Here is a 25,117-nt window from a genome sequence, read left to right on the forward strand (position 1 = left end):
AAGCCTAGGTTGCGACGCTTTGACGTTTTAAGGACCGATACTAACCATGGAAGGGCCGTAGTTCCACCAATGTGATCCTGGACAAATGGCATACATGCTTACTCAGGCAGCCATTCGAGACATGCCAAGCTTGATTGGTCTTTTCTAGATAAGCAATGGCCAGAAACTTCTCCCATAGGATATAATCTGCAAGAGTTGATGCTCAGAGCTCCACTGAGAAACTCACATGCCCAAGAACAACATTGCAGCCCAACCAACAATGCACAGAGTCTGAGTGGCTTGACCAATATTCCTAGCCGAGTCAAGCCTCAAGACACGACATGGTCTTCCCCGGAACCCTCAGCCGGGGCTGCAGCCGCTGCAGGAAGCGAAAGATTAAAGTAAGTTTCTTGGTCAATCAATCTGAATTTGACAGGTCAACGGCGCAGCCCCTATACTAACCTGTTCCTACCAGTGCGATGGCAGACGCCCAGGATGTCGACGTTGCGAGCTCTACAAGGCTCCATGCCCTGGCTATGATCGACCACTAGCGTTCCGCTTCCACGGAGAGCCTGGACATAGCCTTGTTCGTGATGAGCCCGGCAGCTCTTCCGCGCAGACCCTCGTCTTGGGCATGGGGCTCGGCTACGAAAAGGCGAGGTCCAGAGGCTCAGGGGTTTGTCGACAACCCCAACCCTCGTTCGAGGATGAGTCCATCTCGTATTTCTTGCACGAGTACTGCGTCTTGCCGGCGCCAGGCGTCATCAAGGGCCACCTCGACTTTCTAGAGGGCATGTACAGGAGCTCTAGCCGGACATCGTGCATACGCCCGGCGCTCCTTGCTGCAGCTCACATGTCGCTTTCGCGACACTACAAGTCGTCAACACTCTATGTCACCGCACGATACCACTACGGGGCTGCTTTGAGGACTGTCAACAGAGATCTGTCTGCATCTAAGCGGCCCCTGAAAGATGAAACATTGGCATCCCTGATGCTGCTGGGCATGATCGAGGTAGGTCATGTGCTGCAGTGATCTACAACTCGCTGACGAACCCCCAAGGATATCGAATGCCAAGGTCAAACGACCAAGGCCGTGCACATGGCCGGCATTTCCAAGTTGTTCGACGTAGTAGGGCACCGCGTGATAACAAATGTCGAAGAGTCGAACTTGCATTCGTGGATATTCACTCAAATGGTTAGTAGATCTTAACAGGACCCTTATAGCATGGATGCTGAGACACAAAATAAGCAAATCCCCTCTCTCATGGCCAAGGACGATATGGACTGCCTGGTCATTCCCGACTCACAGCTCGACACATCAAACCCAGTGATCCGCTTAGCCCTGGTCGTCACTCGCATTGGACAGTTCTACAGGGCAGCTAGGCGAATCACGAGTGCAGATTCGACATCGGCATCGAATAAGCAACGGGAATTACTCGTTCCGGTTATCCAAGAAGCCTTGGCAATCGGCGCTGAGCTGGCCATGATTGAAAAGGCCATGCCTACAAGACTACAACCTCAGCAAACAGCGGACAAGCGACCCGCCACTCCGAACAATAAGCCCTTGGTCAGCTTTCAATCGCGATGGACGGCGTGCACGTGGGTCTTCTTCAACATGTACCTCATACTGTTCTTCGGGAGGCTGCATGTATGTGCGGCAACCCTCCTGCGGCTCGTGGACTCAAAGAGCAGTCCACAGGTTCAGCTCGCTCAGACCACCGCCACCATCGCTGAAAAGCAAGTTGTTTCAATGACTCAGAGGCTCTGCAGTGTCTTGCCCTATCTGATGGGAGAAGTCGACGAGCAGGGTGTCCCACTTCCCGTGCCGCAACGTCAGAGCGTCGTCATGTACCATCTGGTCTGGCCACTTGCTATCGCTATCTCAAGCCCGCATAGTACCCCGGGGCAAGTTAAAGAGTGTCAGGCCAGGCTCAACCTGATCCGAGATCTGTATGGCATCAGACTCGCGTCTTTTGCCCCGGGCTTGGCCAGGGATCTGATGGCGTAAGTCCTATTGAGCGGGCGTATTTGCGATGAGGTCCCCATACATGAAGAAGCTTCTTCCAAAAAAGACTAGTGCGTTCCGGTAGAAGTGCTAGTGATTATACGTTTCAGGCTGATGATACATAGAAGCTGAGCTAATGCTTCTGGCTGAGAATGGTGTATGGTCGGTTACGTTGCATTACGAATTACTTAGATTCTAGATGAGTATGTATGATAGTTTCATGAATAAACTTTTTGCTGGTCACATCTGAGTCTAGAAACCTTTTTGCTAGGGACAAATAAATCGCCGGTTGGTCTAGCTTGAGAACGTGTACCTATTCAAGCGCTTCAACGTCAGTTTCAGGGAGCCTGGCACGAAATGTCTGCAACGGAAAAGGAAAGGCTTCAGGGTAAATGTAACTAATGTTAACTTGAAAGGTCTTAGCTCGTTACACTATTTTACTGTACCTGGCTGATCTGCTCCGGGGCTATTATCGTACCTCGTTAATATCTCGTTCCTTACTTGGAATTACTCCGGCTTACGCGACGGTTGATGTACCCGCAAGATAAGTAGTAAAAACATCTATTAGCCTTTTTGCTTCGCCGAGATATCTTGAAGAGGTAACGATAGCTACCGCAGTTGCGCGCATGAGGTCATAATAATTCATTGTTGATCTCGTTGTTTCGACCAGAAGCGGCATGCCTTGCGTGCTTGCGTGATGCATCGGTCGATCTCTGCCAAGGTACAGGGTAGTCTAGTCTAGTCAGGCGAAGTGTCACCTAACGGTCGGGCCCGAAAGAGGCTAGACCGTTTCACTGACAACTCCACTTGATTGCTACCGCGTCAATAAACTTCCTCCTCTACTATCACTATCATCTAACTCGTCTCGGTTAACCATGCGAACCTCGCTCCGAAGATCTTGCAATGCCTGCGCGAAGGCGAAGCATAGTTGCGATCTCGGAACTCCCAAATGTTCACGATGCCTCAAGAGAAAAGTCACATGTATCTACGCAAACCTGCCTTTGTCTTCATCGTCGACAACATCATCGTCAACACCGGAACAGCCGGCTCGGAGCAGGTCAACAGAGAAGTCTGAGGTGAAGGCGTATTCTTTGAAGAGCCGAGACTTAGATTCGGCCCCTCAAGATTCAATGGAGCTATTCGCACCCGCTGGCAATTCCTTCGATCCGTTTGACTCATATCCAACCACCAGACTTCCCAGAGTTCACGTTCAACGATTGATACAGCACTGTAAAGCATTGTCTAACAAGTTTCAAGATGGTCTAATATCTAACCCAAGGACTAGTTCTATCAAATATCTCTTTTCAATATTACCCTCTGGATCTCGACATGTCCTCAAACCCATTCATCGTCTCTTGGTGGCCATTGGCTCTTGCAGATCCAGCATTGTTCCATGTTTCTATACAGACGGCATCATTAGATGAAGAGAGACGCGCCCAGAAGGGCTTCCCTATATCGGAACTTCTCATGGTAGATTCTGTGTCTCTAATACGGAAGAAGATAGGGAGTTCGTTGCTAGCTATTCAAGATGAGACTTTGAATTCTGTTGTCACTTTGGCTGCCATAGAAGTGAGTCATTTCTTCGAGACCAACTATGACTCTGTTAATTGACTCCTGCGTTTAGCATGGAAAGGGGAATATTGAAGCCAGTAGAGCGCATATAGACGGGGCGAAACGTATTGTTGGGATTCGAGGTGGACTTGATCAAGTGAAGCAAGTAAGTCCATTGACCGCGAGGATGATTGCTTGGTAAGTCACATCTTCCTACTGCCGCGAATGACTTGCTGAATTCGTCACAAAGGGTATCGCTGCTCGTCACAGGCTCTCCTCAATATGCAATACAGGACGATCTCGGAATTGGAGATGGAGTTGGTCCAACACTGCAATGGCTTCTCGCATCATCCTTCCTTGAGATCCAAGACCCTGTTGTTGACGCTCTCCTCCTCAATCGCGAGATAGTAGATATTCTGACTCGCTTGCGCGGCATATTTCACCAACCGGACGCCTTGAGTTTAATAGGCACCGAACTTCACGATCTTACATGTTTCGTGGTTCACAAGCTTTTGCTCATTCCGCCAGTTCAAAACTCGCCTCAATCCGAGTGTCTGCGATGCGCGATAGCGCTCTACATGCTCATCATACATGGCACAACTTATTATACGCATACAGAGCTTGCCAACAACATTGTTCAGCGCCTCAAGAGCCAGCTCCAGCCTTTAGCAGGCAAAACGGGCAGCGTCTTCTTCGGTTCCTTGCAGATCTGGGTACTCTCAGTCACAATTGTCTCGGCTACGGACCCAACAGATATACAATGGCTCATTTATGCAGCCAAAATCGCAGCAAATGCAATGGGCTTGCAGTGTTGGGATGATGTTGTTGTGCATTTACACAACATTCTGTGGCTAGAGACAGAGCGTGCAGAAGTGTTCCGCCAACAGTGGGAAGCAATTCTGACATGAGCACGCACAAATATCAATTGAAATAATTATTACAAAGTCCGAAAGTCCTGAAAACGGAAACAGAGACGCTCCCAGAAAACATACGACACGTTGGTTCGCAAATTGGCTGCTGCGGCGCTGCAATTGCGTATTCGGTTTCATGATTTTCGGTCGGAGACTAGTCCTAAAGAGTACTAGTCTCCGCGATGTCAGGAAGCCAAGCTATGCTGGAGCGAGCGGCAATAAAGAAGCGAGGCATCACGCTATAACCGGGACCAACGACGGCAAGCATATTTGACAGCAATGACATTCTAAGAGAATATACCAATAAAGGCTGAGATGCAATTTTTTATGGCTTATAAGTGGACTTGGAGATCCCTCCATAGAGGGAGATGGCACTCAAGTACGAGGCAAAGCGAGACGTTCTTTGCATGGCCTGATACCGATTCAGAGGAACTGGCTGAGCGTTGAGACAGATTCGATATGATATAGATACACAAGTCGTCTTCTCCACCTTACAGATCGGAGTCTAGTACATATGCAGTAACCTCGAATCTAGCAACATCAGCCCATCGCATTTCGACGACCATGCCGGGAGACGCATCAAGTCAAAATAGCCAGATCCTTTGTATTACATGCCGTTCCGTCCAATACCCGAGGCGTCCTCTGGGAGTTCGTATTCTTGTTGTAAGATCCGATCAGTGCTGGATGTTAAGTTCCTAGACAGTCCTTGTGCTGGGCCAGCATGATTTGAGTCCTTCCTTAAAAGGCCTCTATCCCCCCCGGATCTGTACCAGTTTCAATGCATAGATTAGTTGCTCCGTTCACTTTCGTTCCCATAATGGCATCTATAATCAGCCCCAGAGACGAGGCATCTGTCAGTAACGCCAGCTTAACCTTGACAGATATATCCAAAGGGAATGGGCTGCTCACAAGCTACCTCAATGGCTACAGCAACACTCAAATACTCCTCACGATCCTTGTTGTCTTGATTGCATACGATCAATGCATGTATCTCTGGCGTAAGGGCCCCATTGCCGGTCCAGCTTTCAAGATCCCCTTCATTGGCCCCTTCATCCGAGCCCTCTATCCCAAGTTCGACCACTATCTTGCTCAATGGGCTAGCGGTCCTCTGAGTTGCGTTTCAGTGTTCCACAAGTAAGTTCATAGCCCCATTCTTCACGATAGAATCCGCTCATATCATTTGCAAGATTCGTCGTCCTCGCCTCCGACCGAGATATCGCACACAAAGTGTTCAAATCCCCAACATACGCCAAACCATGCATCGTCCCCATGGCCGAAACACTCCTACGACCAAGCGCCTGGGTCTTCCTTCAAGGCAAGGCACATACTGAGTACCGCAAAGGACTGAACGGGCTCTTCGTCAACAAAGCACTCAGCACTTACCTACCCGTCCAGGAGAAGGTATACGATGATTACTTCGGCCGGTTCGTAGCAGCAAGCGCTGCCAACAAGGGGAATCCTATGGCATTCATGCGTCTCTTCCGAGAGATCAATTGTGCTCTCTCTTGTCGAACGTTCTTTGGAGATTACATATCTCAGGATGCTGTCGAGAAGATCGCTGATGACTTTTATGAGGTCACGGCCGCCCTTGAGCTTGTCAACGTACCTCTCTCCGTCTACGTTCCCTTTACGAAGTGTTGGAAGGGAAAGCGCACAGCAGATGCTGTGCTGGCGGAGTTTGCAAAGTGTGCTGCAGCTTGTAAGGCTAACATGGCTTCTGGGGCTGAACCACGATGTATTGTTGATCAATGGGTTTTGCACATGATGGAGTCCAAGAAATACCACGAGCGTATTGCTGCGGGAGAAGAGGGAGTTGAGAAACCACGAAACTTGATTCGTGAGTTTACAGACGATGAAATCGGGCAGACTATGTTCACCTTCTTGTTCGCCTCCCAAGATGCCTCCAGCAGTGCTACTACGTGGCTATTCCAGGTCCTCGCTCAACGCCCCGATGTTCTCGATCGTCTTCGAGAAGAGAATCTGGCCGCACGAAATGGTAACAAGCAGCAACCGTTCGAGTTATCAATGCTCGAGTCCCTTCCCTACACCAACGCAGTCATCAAAGAGCTTCTTCGATATCGTCCTCCTGTCATATTTGTCCCCTATGAGGCTACCAAATCCTTCCCCGTCACACCCAAGTACACAGTATCCAAAGGCACTCTCATCGTCCCTACGTGCTATCCCGCGCTTCATGATCCTCAAGCCTATCCAAACCCTGACACTTTTGACCCTAACCGATGGATCACTGGTGATGCCGAGTCCAAGACAAAGAATTGGCTTGTCTTTGGAGCTGGTCCTCACGATTGCCTGGCTCGCAGGTACGTTCCGCTTACTATGGCGGCCATGATTGGCAAGGCTTCTCTGGAACTAGACTGGGTGCATCATGCCACAAGCCGCTCGGAAGAGATCAGAGTGTTTGCTACTTTGTTTCCTGAGGTAAGTTAATCGCATGCTCGGTAACAGTATCGTGCACTGACTTTTGACGCCGTCAGGACGAATGCCAGCTAGTCTTCACCAGCAGAGGATAGATTGTTGCTCGCTACCGGGGCAAGGCGCCTGCGGACTCGGTAGAGTCCGGTAATTAGACTGTGCGTCGACCGTGGAATAGACAAATGACTTGCTCGAGAATGAGAAACTATTGCAGATTACGGATAAATATTATGTGACTATGTGATGTTTTGATCTATTCAAGTCATGGCTAGATGCTCGCTAATACGAATGGAAGATAAAGCTATATACAAAGTGTTGAAGGGCTTCGGCTGTCTGGCCGACACGTCCTTAGAAATGATGTTAGAATGGTGCCCTGTTCTATATCACAGCAAGCCAACGCGATGACTGCTGGCCACGAACTTAAGCAAAGACACTGTCAAGGAGGAAAGCGACCTCCTCCTTTCGGACGTTGTCGACAGCAGTGTAGCTGAGGTCAGTCTTGTTAACATCAAAGACAATGTTAAGAGGGTCTGCAAGGGTATACTGAGGCCAGGTAACATGGCCGGGCGCAGTCTTGACGGTATTGGGGGTCAAGTCATGCATGAAAGAAACCCACATCTTGCTCATGAGGTCAGCAAGCTCAACGAAAGTCTCGGGCTTGCCTTCAAAGGGGTTGGGCTTGTAGCCGACGCCCTTGACATTGTTGAAGACGAAAGCAACCTCCTGGAAGTGGGTAGCTCCAAGAATTGCGGGAAGGCCATTGACGTAAACGTTCCAGAGGTAGGAGAAGACGGGAATGGAAGAGGCGGAGTAGACCTGGGCCAGGAGACGTCGTCCGGCGTGCTGCTGGAAGTCACCGGCGAAGGCGGCGGCACGCTTCCACTGGGAGCCATACTCGTTAGTAGGACGGCCAATGAAAGATGCGGGGATCCCCTCAGCAGGGATGTCAGGGTACAGAGTAGTAGCAGTAGCGACCTGAGTCTGGCTAAGGCCGAGGCTGGAGAGCCAGGACTGGAACTGCTCGGTAGTGTTGATACCCTTTTTAGCGTAGGCAGTGCCCTCATCGAAGTTGTTACCCATGAGAAGAGGAACGTGGGCGAACTTGCCAGCCAGAAGGAGCTTAGAGGCCTGGGCGGTCATGAAGTCACCGTCGATAACAGCAGTGAGAGTAGGGGCAGTGACGTCGAGAGGGGTAGTGTTGTTGAAGATGTTGTTGAGGGTCTCCCAAGGAAGGCCACGAAGACATTCGAGGTTATCGGAGGCAGAGTCGCACCCAGTCTTCTTGACAAGAGCGTCATAATACTGCTGCCAGTCAGAGGCCTCTTTGAATAGAGCAACAGGGCTACCAGACTCGAGAACAGCAGCACGGAAGAGGTTGTTGTGCTGGCCCTCGTAAGCGACAAGCTGCATACCCAGGGATCGAGCACCAGCAGACTCTCCCCAGATAGTGACTTTGTCGGGGCTACCACCGAAGGCCGCGACGTTGTCCTGAAGCCATCTCATAGCCAGGCGTTGATCCTTGAAGCCCAAGTTACCAGCATTTTCCTTCTGCATCTCTTCGCTGAAGAGGAAACCCCATTGCGACACACGGTAGTTGATGGAGGCAGCGACAATGGGCTTACCCTCCTTGACAGATTGATCAACGATGTAGCTCAGGTTGTACCTCGGGTCTCGGGAACCGCCATTGGTGTAGCTCTGTCATATTGTTAGTCATAACATAGCATTGGGTATATAAGACGGGAACTTACGCCGCCATGAACCCAAAGACCAACGGGGAGCTCATCTCCGGCCTTGACACCAGAAGGTCGTACGATGTTAATGGTCAAGCAGTCCTCATTGACAGGATTACCGAGGCTCTGGGTATCAGAGCCGTAACCAATGCACATCCATCCGAACTCAGTGGCAGATCGAGGTCCCTTCCATGCCTTATCAAGAGACTTGGGTGAAGAGAAACGCAACGGGCCTACGGGAGGTTGGGCATAGGGCATGCCAAGGAACAGATCATGATCATACGTGGTGTCATGCTTGCCCTGGTAGGTTCCATTGCAAACTTGAGCAGTAGGAGCGCCTGGAGGGGAAACGTGGGGAGGGCCGGGAGCGGGTGCAGAGGGAGATGGAGGGGGAGGAGGATTGGGAGGTCCTGGAGGTCCTGGAGGCCCAGGAGGTCCGGGAGGGTGATGATCACCAGGAACGCCAGGAACAGGAGGGGCAGGGTAATGGGGAAGGGCAGAAGCATAGCCAGAGAAAGCCGCCAAGAGCAGGCTTAGTGTGTTTGAGGAATGCATCTTGTAGCGTCTTGACAAAGGGACTGACAAGGTGCGTGCAGTGAGGACCGCGAGCTGAGCTTCTAGACAACGTCTGGAAGAAAAAATGAGGAAGCTCGTTTAAGAAACTTGCATCAGTGGCTTGTCGTGTCGATCGCTGTCTTTAAGTTCAACAGATGTCGAGGCCTGGTGGGCCGTGAGAAAGGAGCATTGTCCATACAAACGACATGGTCTACCATGTCATGACATGAGTGAAATTACATTCTCTTGCCCCAGGGATTGTGTATCCGAAGAAGAGCCAGCAATCGCCTAAAAGAACTGCCACTTTGTCGCTCACAGAGAACGGTACGGACAGAGCGGGCATGACAGAATATCTCGCTGCCTGGGAGCAAATATGCTTTGGTAGGTCTGTCGATCCCTTCCATATTCTTTCTCCAACACCGACCAAGTGCGGCCGATCAGGTTCAGCTCCCCCACATGATGCTCCGATCTCGAGTCATTGACATCTCGAGTTGCAAATCTCCCAAAAAGGATTGCTCCATGAACCATCAAATAACTCTACTGACTACTGCAATAATTCTCCATTATAGGCACTCGCCAGCATGAACTCGCTGGACCAACTGACCTAAATCCCTGCGCCGGAAGCCCGTATTCCGGGGCCTTTAGGTAAAGAAAAGCCGTTGGCACTTGGCAGAAGGCTAAGATTGCTTCTAGAGGCAAAGGGCCGCCAACATCGCAACCAGTCCCCAAATAGGCTTAGACGGCGGGCTAGGAGATGCTCAAAACGCCCTAAAATGGCGGACGTAGCCCCCTAGAGGACAAAGCCGATGCTGAACTGTCACTCGCTAAGGGATTGTTGCGTGATTAAGGGACGGCACCGAGAGACGGACACTGAATGGAGTCACTCTTGGTCAATTTCATGAAGAGCTTATGGTGATTATGCTCCATCATTATGGAGTCGCACGGGGGATCCGGACAATCCCCCGCTCCATCTATGGACATTCGTAAAAGAAATCCATATTTTTAGAGTCTTGGCTCGCTTCGGGTACCTCAAAAACTTCCCTTGGTGAGATCGTTTGGCGGTTAGTGAGCAGGCTAGAGGGACGAAGGATGCTCAACTTTTCTCTAGGTCTCACGATCGTGTGGGTTGTAATGAACCTTTTAGTAGTTCCGGGATGGATTTCCGCTGACAGGTCAATGATCAATGCCATGATACGCGGTTCATTAAAATACTGGGCTTGTTCCCACTCTGTAACCATGATTTCCGTCAAGGGCTTGTAAATCATTGCTCCTCTAGGGTTACATCCGACATGGTTCTCATCGCCGAGCAGTGACAATTAATCGAGCTCGGGTCTTTCGCTTGCTTTTTCTGACTTGTAAGATCTGTCAAGAACACGGTTCAGGCGAGATTGGTCCCATGATTCTGGGTTTTTTCTCGAGAAAAGAAAAGATCATCGTCGTTCCTTGGTACACACGTGGAATTGCACCCGGATCAGCATGGACCCATGTCGCAGGTAAGTCAGTAAGCAGCCAACACGTCTCGTTTCACCAGGTTTATGAATAAGGTGAAAGGGCCTTGGATTAAATATCCGTCTCGCTTGGCAGTGTGTTTGATCCTCGCATGCAATACCCGGTCGGCCTCGGGAAACTCGGCTCTTGAAGACAGGCATTTGTTAGATCTGAGCTGGGAACGAATTTCTCCGACGTATCAGTGGATGGCAGAAGGGCCCAACTCCATACTTTCAGCCACCAACGCACCAAAATCATCAGTCTACATAGCGGCACGGGTCCGCTATTCCAAACTTAGCAATGACCACTGTAGCCATTCTCATTGATCAACCCAGTAAAAGTCGGCTCCGACAAGGAGAAAAAGGGGCGCTGCAGAGGCTAGAGAGGTTCCTGTTGCCACCATCTCTACGCTGCAGCCCTATCCTGGTGGGTGCGCGATCAAAGCGCTGACCCAGCTAGCCCAGTAATGAATCCATCTGTTCGGCCGCTACGTCTGTCAATCCCTACTGAATCTGATGTTGATGACACGATTGCCCACGGAGGGGACCTTTTGATCGAGTTTAATTCCAAGGGGGGCCGAGTCACTGCGACGTTGTATATAAAACCCCAGGGACCACTATTTCCAGGATCCCCGCTGTTCGCTGCCCGAAATCCGGATCGGCGTCTGGCTCTCCCACCATTGCTTGCCGCACATGTCTTGACGTCTCGTTTATTTTTTATTTCCCTTGTCTTCTCGTTCTTTGAGCTTTACAATGGAAGATGAACGAGGAACCAGATTGCTGGTGTCAATATGGACTCTATGCCTGCTGAGTCTCATCTTGTTGTTTCTGCGTGTTTACTGCAAACTATGGAGAGGAAAAGGCTTATGGCATGATGATTGGTGCCTTATCGCGGCTTGGGTAAGTTATCTGCAAATGCCTCTCTTTATGCTGTCTCTGACTATTGAATGTCCTGAGTACAGGTGGCGCTCGCCATTTCTGTCTCCCTCAACACATATCTCGTATCTCTCGGCTTCGGACGGCACGCAGCTACGATTAGTGACGAGAACCTCATAATAATAAACAAGACGACCATTGTGGGAGCTGCTTTTGGTATAATGGCCACGACAATCAGCAAGACATCCTTCGCTATCACGTTATATCGGATTGCCACCAACGCATGGATGAAGTACTTCCTCATCTTTATTATCGTCACTATCAACGTCTCGATGAACTTGGTCTGGATTTTTGGTTTCGCCAAATGCACGCCTCTCGAGAGAGTTTGGAATCACAACGTACCTGGAACTTGCTGGGACAAGTCGAAGCTGCTCACGTTCCAACTATTCGCTGCTTGTACGTCCTTGGATATCCACAATGATTGTGGTTGGCGACTCACACTTCTCAGATTACTCCGCGATTCTTGACTTCGTTCTTGCTTTATTACCATGGGTCATCCTAATGCGCATGACCATGCGTAGACGAGAGCGTCTTGGCGTTGCTGTCGCTATGAGTTTAGGTGCCATGTGAGTACAAAGTACCATCAGCATACAGTATCAAGTTACTAACACACCAAAGCGCTGGAATTACTGGTATAGTCAAGGCTGTACTGGTCGTCAGCATGAAGAGTGAGGACATCACCTATGACCGTGTCGACCTCACGATCTGGACCTTGACAGAGCCTGCCGCTTCCATCATGGCCATCTGTATTCCAGTTCTGTATGTTACAATCCCCTTTCCAATCACGTGTCCGCCTTGCTAATTCAGATAGCCGTATGCTGTATCGAGAACTCAAGTCAAGTTCACGAAGCTATAACCGTAACAGGACCAATACAACACCACGCGACGTCGACACAAGACACACAGCCGGGGCATCAAATGCTCGGCAGTCAAAGCGATTTAATCCCAACTCACGCTATGGTCGAAATTCGGTCGTCATCATGTCAGGGTGGCAAGAATCGCAAGAGCATCTGCAGGACGACTCCGACGGAAGCCAAAGCCAGACTAAGATGTCCATGAGTTCCGGGGGCGTGATGAAGACCGAAGAAGTTAGAGTCCACCACGAACGTTTGAGTACATTTAGCGATGAAAATTCTATAGAGCTTAGGGGGTTGCCGCCAACGCAAGGGAAACCCGGGCATCAAAATGCTGAGAGAGCGCCCTCGTTTTAAATTAGATTAATTATATTGTTTACTATCACTGGCCCGTGTGTATTCATTTGTACTATAGACGTACATTTAACACTCCTCAACTCTCGAGAGTAGAAGGGGCTCCCGATGGCACAATTTGAGCTTTCAGAACACTTTGTGCAAGATTCAGCCTCTTGACTTTCTTCACTTTCGCTGATGCTGGCGTCTTGAGCTCCTTTCATGTACTCTTTTTCTTTTTCGCGTTTTCCATTATTAGTATAAACAGTCACAACAATCAGCTTAGGTAGAGATTCAGACTTGAGCGGAGGCTCACAACGTTTATTCGATCTAGGATACATACCGTTGCTCCTTTCTTTCTTTCTTTCTTTTTAGTCGCACTGCATTATCATACAAATTGGAAGGTCTATCAATCGCAGAAGCTACTAATGGTCTCCTGGAACAAAACTAATAGTACAGTTACGAAAGAATCGAGCCCGTTAGATACAAGATCAAAGATAGTACGAAAAGTATATCAAGCCACTGATCATGCAAATTCTAGTCAGTAGTCCTGGGGTATTGTGTCAGTGTTCACGGGTAACACCCCGTGACTGTTTCTCGACATCACCTGTTCCTTGCCAGCATATATGATCTACGATCAATCATACGCCCCTCAAGTAATACTCGAAGCCTTCTCTCAATGTTGAGAAAACCGGTATTAGTCATGATGATCTGTTTGTGTACAATATCACCATTACCAGCTGAGAAATAGGTAACCGTCTTGCTCCCTCTTCGCATACGTATACCAGGCCACCTGAGAATAATAGCACTTTTCCTATATGTTTCCTAGACTATGAGGTTACTATGAACTATCCAGTGTCAAGATAAGACATGCTATGTCGGAAAGATCTTCCACGCCAAACCTTTGCAGTTTTGCATCGGGTTGGAATCGATAGCAACGCTTCGGCTCAAAGCATATTGTATATAACTTAAAAGGTCAAAAAGAACACTCCATGACAAATTCGAACTCTCGAACTACAAAAAACTAAGAGTGGAGTAGGGAAGAGAGTTTTAGGAATTTAGGTTCGGATTTTAGAAGGTTTATAGGTTATAGGTAGATACCCCTACACCACTCTTCGCCGATGATATACAGGGTTCTTTTGGAATACAAGGGTAGACATTCTGACTTAGTCACGCGAAGAGTGGTTAATCTAGTGTAAGAGCAACCTGGACTGAGCGGTCACGCATTTGTTTTTGCACAGTTGCTCTCTACTCATCCACTATGTACGTGTCGTCTACAGAGCAACCAGGTACTGTATAAGAGATATATATCGTTCAAGTCGCTGAATACTTTATGAAAAGATGCTTCGGGATCATTAAAAGGAACTCTCGAGTTGTTTTCTTGGGAATTGATGTCCACGTTCATTGAAGAAAGAGGTATGACATGGAAAGTCGGCGAGAACACAGCGGGTACTTTTGCAGTCTCCCTTGACAGCCCTCCTAGATTCTATCTGAAAGAATGCTGCTTATGTTAGAGGCAGCCAGTCAAATAATTCCCTCGTGATTGCAGGGCGGCATGCGCAGTAAATGATTGCGGTGTTTTGGCGAATAATGCATCAGAACCTAAGACCCGGCAACTGAACGACATGCCCAGGTCCTAGAAACGAATGCCGTATCTCAAAAAAGCTTATCTCAGCTTTCGTAAATAAACTTGGCATAATGCCGCGGCTTTTGTCGCTATTCTGCCCGCCATTGCCGCCGAGTTCGGACAGCAATTCTTGCTAACATGTTGCAGCGGTGTTCCCGACTCCAAGTCAGCCCATCCTTAGCGTTACATTGCATATGCAGACAGTCATTATGTTACATGCTGGCAATAAGCCTTAGTTTCAGCCTGAAATGCTTATAATGGTCAGAGTTTTAAGCGCCAACGGGAACTTTTTTAGCGCATGAAACACTACGATGCGGGTTTGGACTCGACAGGCTAGTTCTTTGATATCATCATACTACGTGAATTATTTGGGAGCGGATCTTTTGCTTAGATTCAATATGTTCATTGCATAAGGTAACTTTGTACGGGTCATAAATGTAGATACATGGACAACACAGCTCTGCTGCTTGTGAAACGTGAACCGACTAGCGGCTACCAATGAATATCAGAGCCCAAGGCATGCCCGTTGCCCAGCTCTTTGGTCCCAAGCTCGACGTGGGGGACTAGAAACCACTTGTCTGCACCATCTCGGAAGCGTCTTAGATAGATTGGACGGAAGGGCCAGGGATGGGGTAGGAAGAGAAAGACTGGTAGAGGTTGAAGAGGATACCAGGGTCGGTAGGGGTGTAGAAGGTGGTGAAGTCACCACCACCGCTGATGGCCTGGCCGCCACTGCCAGTAACCTTGAGGTTGATGCACTGGGGGTAGGCCTGAGCACCGTTGGCCTGGCCAGCAGAGTGAAGACCAATGATCTCGTGTCGGAGAACGTAATTTCCGGCCTTGAGGTTCTTGGGGACGGTGAACTTCCACGAGAAGCCATCGCGGATGAGATCGTCAGAGGCCCAGTCACCGGGGTTGTTGCCCGACTTGAGACCCTTCTGAGCGACCTTGACCCATCGGAGGCTCTGCTTGTTAATGCTGGCAAAGTCGCCGCTGACGGGAGCGAGGTACTCAGTGACGGGACCATGGTGAGACTCGGGCCAGGTATCCCATTTCAGGGTGACAACATCACCAGCGGCAACGACGACGGAGTTGGAGACGGGCTTAGCGCTCTTGTGGCAGATGATATCGGCGGTCTTGAAGGCATCGGGTGCGACGAAGCCGTTGTCCTGGTTGCCAGCAGCCCAGCCGACAGCGTCAGAGGGAGCACCGTGGGGAATACCACCGGTGTACTCCTTGCCACCGGCAATGACCTTTGCGACGTGACCGTGGGCGTTGGCTCCAGCGAGGAGAGCAGCCACGACACCGAGAGAGAGATTGCAGTGCATGTTTGCGGTTTAGAAACTGGTAAAGACAAGAAGGCTTGTTGGCAAAGGTCGATTGGTGAGAAGTGAAGAGAAGCTTGCTGGAAGGCTGGTTTGGAATATCTCGACAAGACTCTCTCACATTTATATAGCCATCTGATCCATAATACCTACATGGAGCATCTATTCCTGTGAGTCTATACACAAAGCAAGGTGACCCTTTTGGTCGACGGAGATAAAACTGGAACTAGACGAATTCGTGCCCTATCGAAAGGAGTATCAGCATCCGTGTTTCCCAAAGGGAGCTAGGATCGTCATCGACAGCCACATCAAGAGGGCCGATATTAAAGGGGGTAGTAGCCAAGCGTCTCGCTTTAAGAGCTGGCGTATCGCCTGGCATTATTTCGGTCTGCAGTGTAGCATCAGATCCATTGCGTCTTTTCGGCCATCGGACAGAAGAGCCGCCTGTCGATTCGCTGTGTCATGTTTCAGGAACAAAAAATGACCAAGAAAAATCGGAACGTGAGCCCGATTATCCGCCTGTCTAAAGCAACGTCTTGGCGAGATCTTGCCTGAAACAGATTGGACGGGTACTGTGTCTCCATAGCCGCCTCAGATTTATTAGTGACAGTATGCGAAAATAATGGGCGAAACGCGTATTTAGAGTTTGATTCGTGGAAAACTGAGTCTTTTAATTCGTCCTGTTTCACAGCGGGTTTTTCATCTATCAGAGAGAAACGTCCCGGTTTAATTCCTGTTGATCGCGTGGCACTAAAGTAGCTTCCCGGAGGGTTGGTTAAGCATATAATGGCAATGCAGCATGCAATCATCACGATAACTATAGATAGGAGAATATCTGCGGCACGGCCGAGTTCAGATGACTTGCTATGAATACCAAGCCGGAGAGGTCGAGTGCTTATTACTGTATTGGGATGAGCAGGGAAACAAGAAGATGCGAACCGCTCGATCGCAATAGCCATGGATCAAGATGTCATCGTGGTATGAATCGTGTCACGGTGGAGATGTATGCAAGCTTTGACCAAGATGGACGAGTTTTCCCGTGGCCCTGTTTCAAGAAACAGGGTTACGCGGCCCGGTGTTTGCATTCCCAAGCATTCTTTGCTTCTTCTCGCTTGGATAGACGGGATGCCATGTCGATGGAGGTGTGAAACGAGATGATCCAGTAACACGGTGGTGAATCGTCTGATGTAGACGGGTGTTGGCGTTTATGCGTGTTTTGGTTTCAGGCTCTCCAGCACGCTGACGTCTTTAGATCTACGACTTCAGAATTAAAGTTGCTCACAGGTTTCTAGGCCAAATCGATCCTGACATGAACTGAGCTGCTGACAGAGGTTTTCTGATGCACAGTGGCAGTAGTGAATGGGCTATTGTCGTTATCACCTGCAGTTGCAGGTCTACCAAGCACATACGACCATAGGTAGTGGAAAATACGGGATCCCGTCTGCTCTCCCATAGTCAAGCCACTAACCGGCGGATTAGTAGTTGGGTCGGTGACGACCAGCGAATCCCCGCTGTTGTATGTAGAATTCTCTTTTTGTTGGTGGTGAAGGATAAGTCAGACCCTTATGGGAGGAATTTTTTAGTCTGCGTCCAGAGCGCACGTGATGGAACCAACTTTGATTGGATGGGGATTACCGGGTAATTTCCTGATGTTACTCTTGCAGCTGGGCTAAATCTCTTACCCTAGATGTGCTCTTTGATGCTGTGAATAAGAGACAAAGCTGAAAGCATGAATGTGATATTAAATGTCGTTGTGCTTCAATGGTCTTGGAGCAAAATGGCTCTTTTTAATCGTGTTGCGTAGCAATGTAAAGGATATTTCACGCTATAAAATGTTAATAAGAATCTGCAAAGCGCTCACGACAGACAGAACTTAACAACTCATTGACCTTCGAAAAAAAACACCCACATGAATTTTACAGGCAAATAACAAGTCGTTTAACGGATAGCGAGCTCCCTTCTGAAGATTTGTGTACTTCGGAGCTTGACGACACATTGCACATATTGCATACATCAAATTTTTGACATGCCATATATACTGAAAAACCAAGCATGGACATCTGATCACTGCAAAACGAACCCAACGCCACGAGTCCAAGCAACAAGACACTTTCAGCGCGTTGTTCTACCATTTATTCACTATTTACACTCTTCTTCACTACCCAGGCAAGCCCAGGAAAGCAATGAAAAGGGATGGAGCTCAACAAGCGCGCGTTCGCGTCACCTAGAGGCAGTGTAATACTAGGGACACTGTGGACGGGATCATATGCAAGCATAGAGGAAGCCGTCCGCTGGCCAAAAATAGGAATAATCACGATTGATGTCCTTAGACATCTTTCAGAGATTAAACTGAAAAGAACAGATACTACACTTGATCTAAGCCAAAAGGCAAAGAGAGCTAAGGAGAAAAGAAGAAGAGAAGCGTAGCTTTGGCGGGCTCGACGAGAAATTTATACTGAAGACCGGGGCGGTGAAAACCAAGGTTTGGCAGAATATGGTTCGGGACCTTAGGCATTTGGTGGTTGAAAATGCGGTGGCTGGGTGAAGGTTCATTTCGCTTGGTCGAAGCGAAAGCGTCACAGCATCATTGACCAGTAGACGAAAGTCTGGCTCCCACTGCCTCAATCGTTGCCTGCCACAATTGACAGAGTTCGAGGCAGTGCAAAGATAATTCTGGAGGGGTTGAAGATGCACCAATTGACCGCATCATTTGCCGCGCCTCTTCAGGTCGCATCATAAAGTTTCTTCGTCGCTGAGTGTCAAAGCTGGGACGGGACACGTGGGCGAGCCTCGCGATATCACAGATCGATTCGTCCGACGTCACATTCAAGAGAGTTCCCTATTAGAAAGACTGCATATATCCGGGTCGCAATTCGCTGCGCCAAGAACCTCCAAGTTCTGGGTTATCGAGTACTCGGTTGCCCTGTGTATATCCGCCTGGCTCAAGCACAAAAATGTCTGCGACGATCAAAATGGTTGCAAAACTAACCTGCCAGCCGAAAAAAATATTAATTCCTTGAAGTGTACTACGTATTTTTCCTCGATGCCTTGGCCGACCTTGAAGACATCATGACTAAATGTAATCTGACATCGCTAATTTGTCGTGTGTCGACATCAAATGAATGGAGCGCTTGGGCGACAGTATTATTTCCAGTTGACATTATCTACTCGAATGGACTGACATATTCGCAAGTCGTTCATCGTAAGATCATTACATGAAGTCCGCCTCAATCAAACCCCCAAATAATTATGCGCAACCATCAGACTTGTAAACAAGAGCTGACGGATCCTCCTTCTGCAAATAGTTCTGCTCAATCAAAAACTTGACATTGCCAGTTTCACCAGTGAAGAACTGCGCTCCGAGACCGGGCTGCCCAAACCAAGGCGCGATAGGTCCTCCAACCACTGTAAGAGGCTTGATGACCCGGTAGACGTGATAGTTGTACGGGAAGTCTGGGGTATCGGGGTTCGTAGCCAAGTTCGAGGGAGGGAGAGCTCTTTGCGAGTAGGGAGCAGAGGCAGCAGAGACGTACGATCCTAAAATACTACTGTTAGACTGTGCTGTTGGATCGAGGCGACGCGAGCCGACGCGACTTACCATATTCGCTTCCAAATCGATCTACGAGAGTTCCGACCTGGAGAACCATGCTGCCGTTGATGGCATTGCCATTCGCGTCAAGCTGGAAGCCATTCTGCGGAGGGTACTTGTAGTTGCCCTTCTCATCTGTCCATGTCTGGAGGAATTGAATTGGTGTAAGCCCACCAAAGCGGTTGTAGCTCTCCACGGTTGCGCTGAGCGGGAGCTTCTTTGGGAGCTTTGTAGGGCCGAGCCGAGCATCGCGGCAGATGTAGTCTTTGGAGCTGGATCCACCGTCGCGAGTGCCGGAACAATCGCACGCTGCTCTCTCAGCGACAATTGGGTTGGGTAGAGCTGAGACTGTGGAGAGGCACAGCAGCGACGAGAGGAGAAAAGAGGGAAGCATTTTGTATCGAGGTTGTTATCGCGTCAGGGAACATGGACTTGGAGATGAGCTGCTGCCCTCAGGAACAAAGGACAGATGCATCTTCTTATACATATCAGCCGTGTCTAAGCCAAGAGCGCATGTGAAGCTATTGATATTGTGTCTCTGTTGACGAGCTGAGATCTGCATGATGACTCCGCTGTTACTCTGATGGCCTCAGACGGCGCATCCGAGCTGAGCAGAATGTCTTACTCTCCCCTCCTTTGGTGCAAGGATACAGTGGGCTAATGCAGGAATGCCGGCAAATGAGCTAGAATGGCAGTGAGTGATGTAGATGCCCATATTCACATGGCCTCAACAAAGTAATTACGATACGTAATGACCTGACCTTGAGTAATTGAAAAGCACATGAAAGAAGCGGTCGCGGTCAGATTGAGGGTCGAACTCATGCCCCAAATAATTTTGATGCTCGTTGAGCTTTTGCACGTCGATGGAAGATGGCCTAAAGATGCACTATCGAATCTCGCTGCCGTGTTTTGTTCCAGGCCTGGTGAGACAGCAACCTCTCCGCGATTTAGTGCGTTGCTAGGCTGTAAGCCTTGTGAATTAGTTGATTGCTCCCCCATGCATGGAACCTTTTAGCAGAATAACGGGCATCATTTGTCGGTCCCTCTGCACAACAACCAGCCATTCTTTTAGGGATTCGACGGTCGTTTTTTGGTTGTCTGAAAGCTGACTTCCAGGTGGCTGGCTGATTGACCAAACGAGCACTGTGCATATCAGCTAAGACATGGCTTCACGCGCTACAGCGCATTTCGTCTTACGTAGTGCAGTACCCATCTCCGACATTTTCTACAGCAACGCCGTCCCATGAGACGGGGGAACTGGTAGCACAGGCGATCACGATGGCGGTCTGGGAATGATCAACATCGAGTTGAATTGGCTTTATCTATACTATCTACTACGTACTCCCGTGCGGTCGACTAACCCTCAAGCCAAGCCAACAATCTTGAGCGCGTCCTCCCAAAGTCGAGCCTCGCGTTCTGGGTCATAAACATGTGGCGCATACCCTTTACCGAAGTGAGGATCAATCTGCTTAGCTGGAGGCGCCTCCTGGCAATTCTCCAGGTATTTTCCTCCAGTGTTTTCCCACTGCTTGCCGATAGCCGCCCAGACTGTCGTCGCAGCTCCCTGCTCGGGGTTCTTCAACATCTTCCTAGCCGTGTCGCTACTAGCGAGAGACTGCAGGACCTCCGGGGGAATATGTCTTGCAAGCTCGGTCAAGATGCCCCCAGGATGAACGCTTGTCGCATGCAAGCCCTGGGAACCGTATCGACGGTCTATCTCGTTGGCGAGGTAGATATCAGCCGTCTTCGATTGGCCATAGGAGAGCCATGGGTCGTAACCGCCCTTCTGGAAGCTATAGTTGTCGGATTCGTTGATACCGCCATGCTGGTGTGCTGATGAAGAAAGAACAACGACTCTAGAGTTAAGCTCGGGAGTCACGGCCGCGAGCAAGGCTGGCTTGAGAAGCTCGAAGAACAAGAAGTGCGCGAGGTAGTTGACTCCGAACTGCATCTCATGGCCATCCTTTGTGAGCTCAAGTTCTGGGACAGCCATGCAACCTGCATTCTCAACTAGAATGTTGATCTTGTCGGTTTTATCTAATATGGTCTTGGCAGCAGCACGAACACTGTCGAAGGAAGTCAGGTCGAGATCGATGAACTCCATTCGACTGGCATCGAAGAATGCTTCGCAGGCTTTCTTTGCCTTGTCCAGGTTTCTTGCAGTCAAGAATAATCTGGCGCCAGTTTCTGCGAGAGCTCTGGCAGTCTCGATACCAATACCAGAAGAAGTTCCGGTAATGACGATGACTTTGCCCTTAAGCTTGCCTTCGACGCCTTCGTCTTTGATGATCTGAAGGGCAGTAGGTCTGGCGTCGCCAGGACCCTGGGGGTCCTCATGTGCGGCAGAGTATCGAGACATTTTGTCTTGGTATATGAGATTGAGATATTGAGAGATGGATGTTGCAATGTGAAGGGAGCTTGAAAAAGATTCGATTCCTCAAGTTCGTAGACAAAGCATGACTTATATACTTAATTCAGTCACCTCATGTTCCAACAACTTTCGATCTTGCGACTAAGCCTACAGGACATCAACATCAAAGTAACCAATCAAACCACTCAAATTCACAAGTGATACACGCACAACGATGACAATGTTTAGGCTTTCGACAACTACCGCTTAATTCCGGACCCCTAGTTGCGATCATGATGCATCATGGGTGACAGTTTCTACCTGATTTGGTTAGCGTCGGAGTTTGGGGGTTTGGCGGAGTTCAACCCTTTGTCAGCTGGCTGATGTCTTGTTCCTTTATGAGACTGGCATATATCTCAGTGTCATGGATGACTTCTTTTCCCTTCCTTGGTATCGTAATTTTAATTGTCTCATCCCCACATTAAACTCTTGAAAGGAGCAATGGAGACTGCCGACCATGACCAGGAGCGCAAGGCCCGTAAGCGGGCACAGAACCGGCTGAATCAGAGAGCGCGGAGTATGAAACCTTATCTCCGCTGAGCTGCATTGGTACTAAACGTCATTTCAGGAGATCGCTTGAGGAGAGAGAATGAGGATAGGAATGGGCCGGGCAAACGCCCTTATCGAGTTGACCGCTGGAGGATCGGTATCGACGCAAACAATGAAGAAGAACCCAAGACTGGTTCGACCAAGAATATGGCACCGTCCAAAGAAGAAGAAGAGTCGCCATCGCAACAAATTGTCATAGCAAACCAATCCAACTACAACAGCGGCGTAGTCATCTCTGTTGACCATCGTCTTCTTCATCTCATCAGCTACAATGTTTGCCGAGGCATGATGACCAACAAGAAAATGATGAGACTGTTTGCAGAGTTCATCATAGCATTCGACTTCCCAACACTTGAGCCTCAATCAAAGACATACTGCGACATAGCCGTCGTTCGATCCATTGATCGAGAGCATCTACCACTACCAACTCGCCTTGAGCCAACTCACACCCAGATGACCTCGCCACATCCTTGCTGGATCGACATCTTCCCGTTTCCAGAGCTCAGAGACAATCTCATTCGGAAGCAACTCATATATGATCACATACAGTTTCTGGAGGATTTGGTCGGTGATTACGTGTACATTTTACCTCCTGCGGTGCCATCAACAAGGTGTATTGTACCTCCATTCAAAAAGTTAGAAGGAGGAAACAAACCAAAAGAAAATGCTGGAATGATCTTATGGGGCGAGCCGCATCTCAGCGAGAGCTGGGAAGTTACTCCAAGCTTCCTAGCAAAATGGTCATGGTTGATTGGAGAGTGCAAGGATCTGGTTCAAGTTTCGAACACTTGGAGACAAAGTCGAGGGGACCAACCACTGAGATCTGTCCGTGTCTCCTAAGGAACAATTGGGCATAAAAAGAAAGAAATGTAAAAAGAACAACTTGATGAGACTGGGACTCGAACCCAGGAGGATTGCTCCACCAGGAATTGGTGTTAAGGTTGACCTTAACCTGGCGCCATAACCAACTCGGCCATCTCACCGATTTGCTTGATGACAAAGCATTTATCGGAGTTCTTGAGCAGCACACGACACAATGCGCATGTCTTTTGTTGAATTACTCTCTAACTGCATTTGTGATAAATTGTTCTATTCGAGAGAGCGTTGACTCACTATCTAAGACTTTGCTCGCGGAAGTCAGGAATCGACAATGGTGTAACCAGTGCCAACCTCGTAGCAATTTGACTGCGTTCCATTTGCACTGCCCACAAAAACCCTGGGGCTTGTATCCGAGCTTGTCGGCTCAGAAGTTCTCAAAGAGATATCTCATTCCAGCCCAGATCTCCTCACCAGACTCAACGATCTGTTTCGGTGGAAGAACAAACCCATTGCCCCTCAACCTCTGGGGCCGAAGCTCCATACCCCAAGCAAGCTCTGCTCCAGCAACATCATAAACCCAGTCACTACTTCCACCCGAAGTCTGATAGATGGTCTGGCAAGTTGGGCCGTAATAGAAGTTCAGGTCGTTGACCTGTTTGATAGCGTCGGTAACGCCGCCAGCGAGTTCCATCTGTTCGTTGATATCGGTGATGTTGGTGTCGCAAGTGTAGCCGTACGGAAGGAGGATCAACTGGCTGAAAGAGTGAAAGTCGATGTAAGACTTGATGCCATTCTTCTGCGCAACTGATTTGGTATGCTTGACGAGAGCTTTGTTTTCAGGAGTATCGCCAGCCTTCATGCCGCGATACGTCTCGTTGCAAGTATCAGTGGAGGAACCACCGGGGATATCCCACTCATGAGGCCAGTTACGGTTGAGGTCAGTGCCGATACATTTCTTACCAGCTCGCTTCTGTCGGTTCTTTCGCCACAACCGGTCGTCAGTTATAGTATAGACGAAGCCTATGGAGCAGTCAGCATCTGTGTTTCATGTTTCAAAGAGACCTCCGAAGACTCACCATCGGGGTTTGCGATCGGAATGATGTAGACGTCGTAGTTGTTGAGTGTATCTCGAACAAGACGATCTTTATTCTGATAACCTTGGACAAGCTTCCACGTCATGTACTCAACGGTCTGTGAAAGCATTAGAATGCTACAGCCCTCTACTGAGTTGGATGTTTCCTACCATTCCGCTGATCCACTCGCGTGCGTGAGAGTTCGCATGCCAAACGATGGCAGGGTTTCTTCCCTTATCGCCTTTGCCCCAGAGGTGAATCCCTTGGATCTCTCTGTTCTGTACAGTCCTACCAGCTGTGAAGACTTCCGAGTTCTTGGGGAACGAGGCTTGCAAATCGGACAGAAACTGTAAGTGCTGCTCGAAGCTATGGTAGGACTTGAAGTAAGATTTATCTGGTAGCTTCGCCTTATCGCCGGGAAGTTTGGTGGTAGCTACCAACTATCAGTAATGCATAAGGTGAAAAGATATTGAGGTTACCTACCCTTGTAGAGCCCAAAGCTTCCCTCCTGGGCGATCTCGGCGCCCACGTTATCGCTCACAACGGCGGTTTTCAGGCCAAGACGCTTAAAGGCATCCAGTTTTTCAGGAGGAATGGCGACCTCAAAAACGTTGCGATTTTGCCCGCAGCTCAAAGAGACGTGATCGATGTCTTTCAGAAGGCTCGGGATATCTTTGTCGGACGGGCGAGCAGTGATGGAGAAAGCTTTCCAGCCATCATATGACACCTTGGCTGCAACAATCGGCAGCAGAAGTCCTGCGCATATAGTACTGAACAACATGTCAAGGAGTATACGTTGGCCGAAAGTTGCTGGAGATATGTTAAGTAATATGGTTCACTTTGGTTGAGAAGGCTTCTGCTTCCCTTCTTTATACTACTTTGCGACTCTGACAAACCATACGAAAGCGGATGAATACTCAGGATTATGATTCATAGTCTGTGAATCATCACGGC

At 49.1% G+C, this 25,117-nt stretch overlaps 9 protein-coding genes and 1 non-coding gene, besides 1 other annotated feature; 5 read left to right on the plus strand and 5 right to left on the minus strand.

The window, feature by feature from the left end:
• Positions 1-320: 320 nt before the first annotated feature.
• Positions 321-4,443, plus strand: FFUJ_10639 (uncharacterized protein; the record flags this gene model as incomplete). XM_023569446.1 has 8 exons in its annotated part: positions 321-380; positions 455-991; positions 1,040-1,174; positions 1,229-1,983; positions 2,880-3,214; positions 3,270-3,553; positions 3,609-3,733; positions 3,786-4,443. The coding sequence occupies 8 exons, from the start codon at positions 321-323 to the stop codon at positions 4,441-4,443; spliced, it is 2,889 nt and encodes a 962-aa protein (XP_023436661.1).
• An 820-nt stretch (positions 4,444-5,263) lies between these two features.
• FFUJ_10640 (probable cytochrome P450 (involved in C-22 denaturation of the ergosterol side-chain)) lies at positions 5,264-6,974 on the plus strand (the record flags this gene model as incomplete). XM_023569447.1 has 3 exons in its annotated part: positions 5,264-5,580; positions 5,634-6,882; positions 6,939-6,974. The coding sequence occupies 3 exons, from the start codon at positions 5,264-5,266 to the stop codon at positions 6,972-6,974; spliced, it is 1,602 nt and encodes a 533-aa protein (XP_023436662.1).
• Positions 6,975-7,296: 322 nt separating this feature from the next.
• On the minus strand, positions 7,297-9,161 carry FFUJ_10641 (related to triacylglycerol lipase V precursor; the record flags this gene model as incomplete). XM_023569448.1 has 2 exons in its annotated part: positions 7,297-8,571; positions 8,625-9,161. The coding sequence occupies 2 exons, from the start codon at positions 9,159-9,161 to the stop codon at positions 7,297-7,299; spliced, it is 1,812 nt and encodes a 603-aa protein (XP_023436663.1).
• A 2,240-nt stretch (positions 9,162-11,401) lies between these two features.
• Positions 11,402-12,795, plus strand: FFUJ_10642 (related to integral membrane protein pth11; the record flags this gene model as incomplete). XM_023569449.1 has 5 exons in its annotated part: positions 11,402-11,548; positions 11,611-11,980; positions 12,033-12,150; positions 12,203-12,343; positions 12,396-12,795. The coding sequence occupies 5 exons, from the start codon at positions 11,402-11,404 to the stop codon at positions 12,793-12,795; spliced, it is 1,176 nt and encodes a 391-aa protein (XP_023436664.1).
• A 2,202-nt stretch (positions 12,796-14,997) lies between these two features.
• On the minus strand, positions 14,998-15,726 carry FFUJ_10643 (related to endoglucanase IV precursor; the record flags this gene model as incomplete). The annotated part of the gene is made up of 1 exon (XM_023569450.1): positions 14,998-15,726. One exon carries the CDS (start codon positions 15,724-15,726, stop codon positions 14,998-15,000), a length of 729 nt encoding a protein of 242 aa, XP_023436665.1.
• A 1,404-nt stretch (positions 15,727-17,130) lies between these two features.
• FFUJ_scaffold12.rrna2 lies at positions 17,131-17,246 on the plus strand. The gene has a single exon (XR_002792850.1). It is a non-coding gene; the product is annotated as a ribosomal RNA (ribosomal RNA).
• A 1,724-nt stretch (positions 17,247-18,970) lies between these two features.
• FFUJ_10644 (uncharacterized protein) lies at positions 18,971-19,706 on the minus strand (the record flags this gene model as incomplete). XM_023569451.1 has 2 exons in its annotated part: positions 18,971-19,260; positions 19,322-19,706. The coding sequence occupies 2 exons, from the start codon at positions 19,704-19,706 to the stop codon at positions 18,971-18,973; spliced, it is 675 nt and encodes a 224-aa protein (XP_023436666.1).
• Positions 19,707-20,675: 969 nt separating this feature from the next.
• Positions 20,676-21,671, minus strand: FFUJ_10645 (related to reductases; the record flags this gene model as incomplete). The annotated part of the gene is made up of 1 exon (XM_023569453.1): positions 20,676-21,671. One exon carries the CDS (start codon positions 21,669-21,671, stop codon positions 20,676-20,678), a length of 996 nt encoding a protein of 331 aa, XP_023436667.1.
• A 492-nt stretch (positions 21,672-22,163) lies between these two features.
• FFUJ_10646 (uncharacterized protein) lies at positions 22,164-23,111 on the plus strand (the record flags this gene model as incomplete). XM_023569454.1 has 2 exons in its annotated part: positions 22,164-22,239; positions 22,291-23,111. The coding sequence occupies 2 exons, from the start codon at positions 22,164-22,166 to the stop codon at positions 23,109-23,111; spliced, it is 897 nt and encodes a 298-aa protein (XP_023436668.1).
• A 44-nt stretch (positions 23,112-23,155) lies between these two features.
• Positions 23,156-23,254, minus strand: a tRNA (tRNA-Leu).
• Positions 23,255-23,514: 260 nt separating this feature from the next.
• FFUJ_10647 (related to carboxypeptidase) lies at positions 23,515-24,944 on the minus strand (the record flags this gene model as incomplete). XM_023569455.1 has 4 exons in its annotated part: positions 23,515-24,110; positions 24,167-24,281; positions 24,334-24,596; positions 24,647-24,944. 4 exons carry the CDS (start codon positions 24,942-24,944, stop codon positions 23,515-23,517), a joined length of 1,272 nt encoding a protein of 423 aa, XP_023436669.1.
• Positions 24,945-25,117: the final 173 nt, after the last annotated feature.

Source organism: Fusarium fujikuroi, chromosome FFUJ_chr10 (genome assembly GCF_900079805.1).
Source record: "Fusarium fujikuroi IMI 58289 draft genome, chromosome FFUJ_chr10".
NCBI classification, from domain to species: Eukaryota; Fungi; Ascomycota; class Sordariomycetes; order Hypocreales; family Nectriaceae; genus Fusarium; species Fusarium fujikuroi.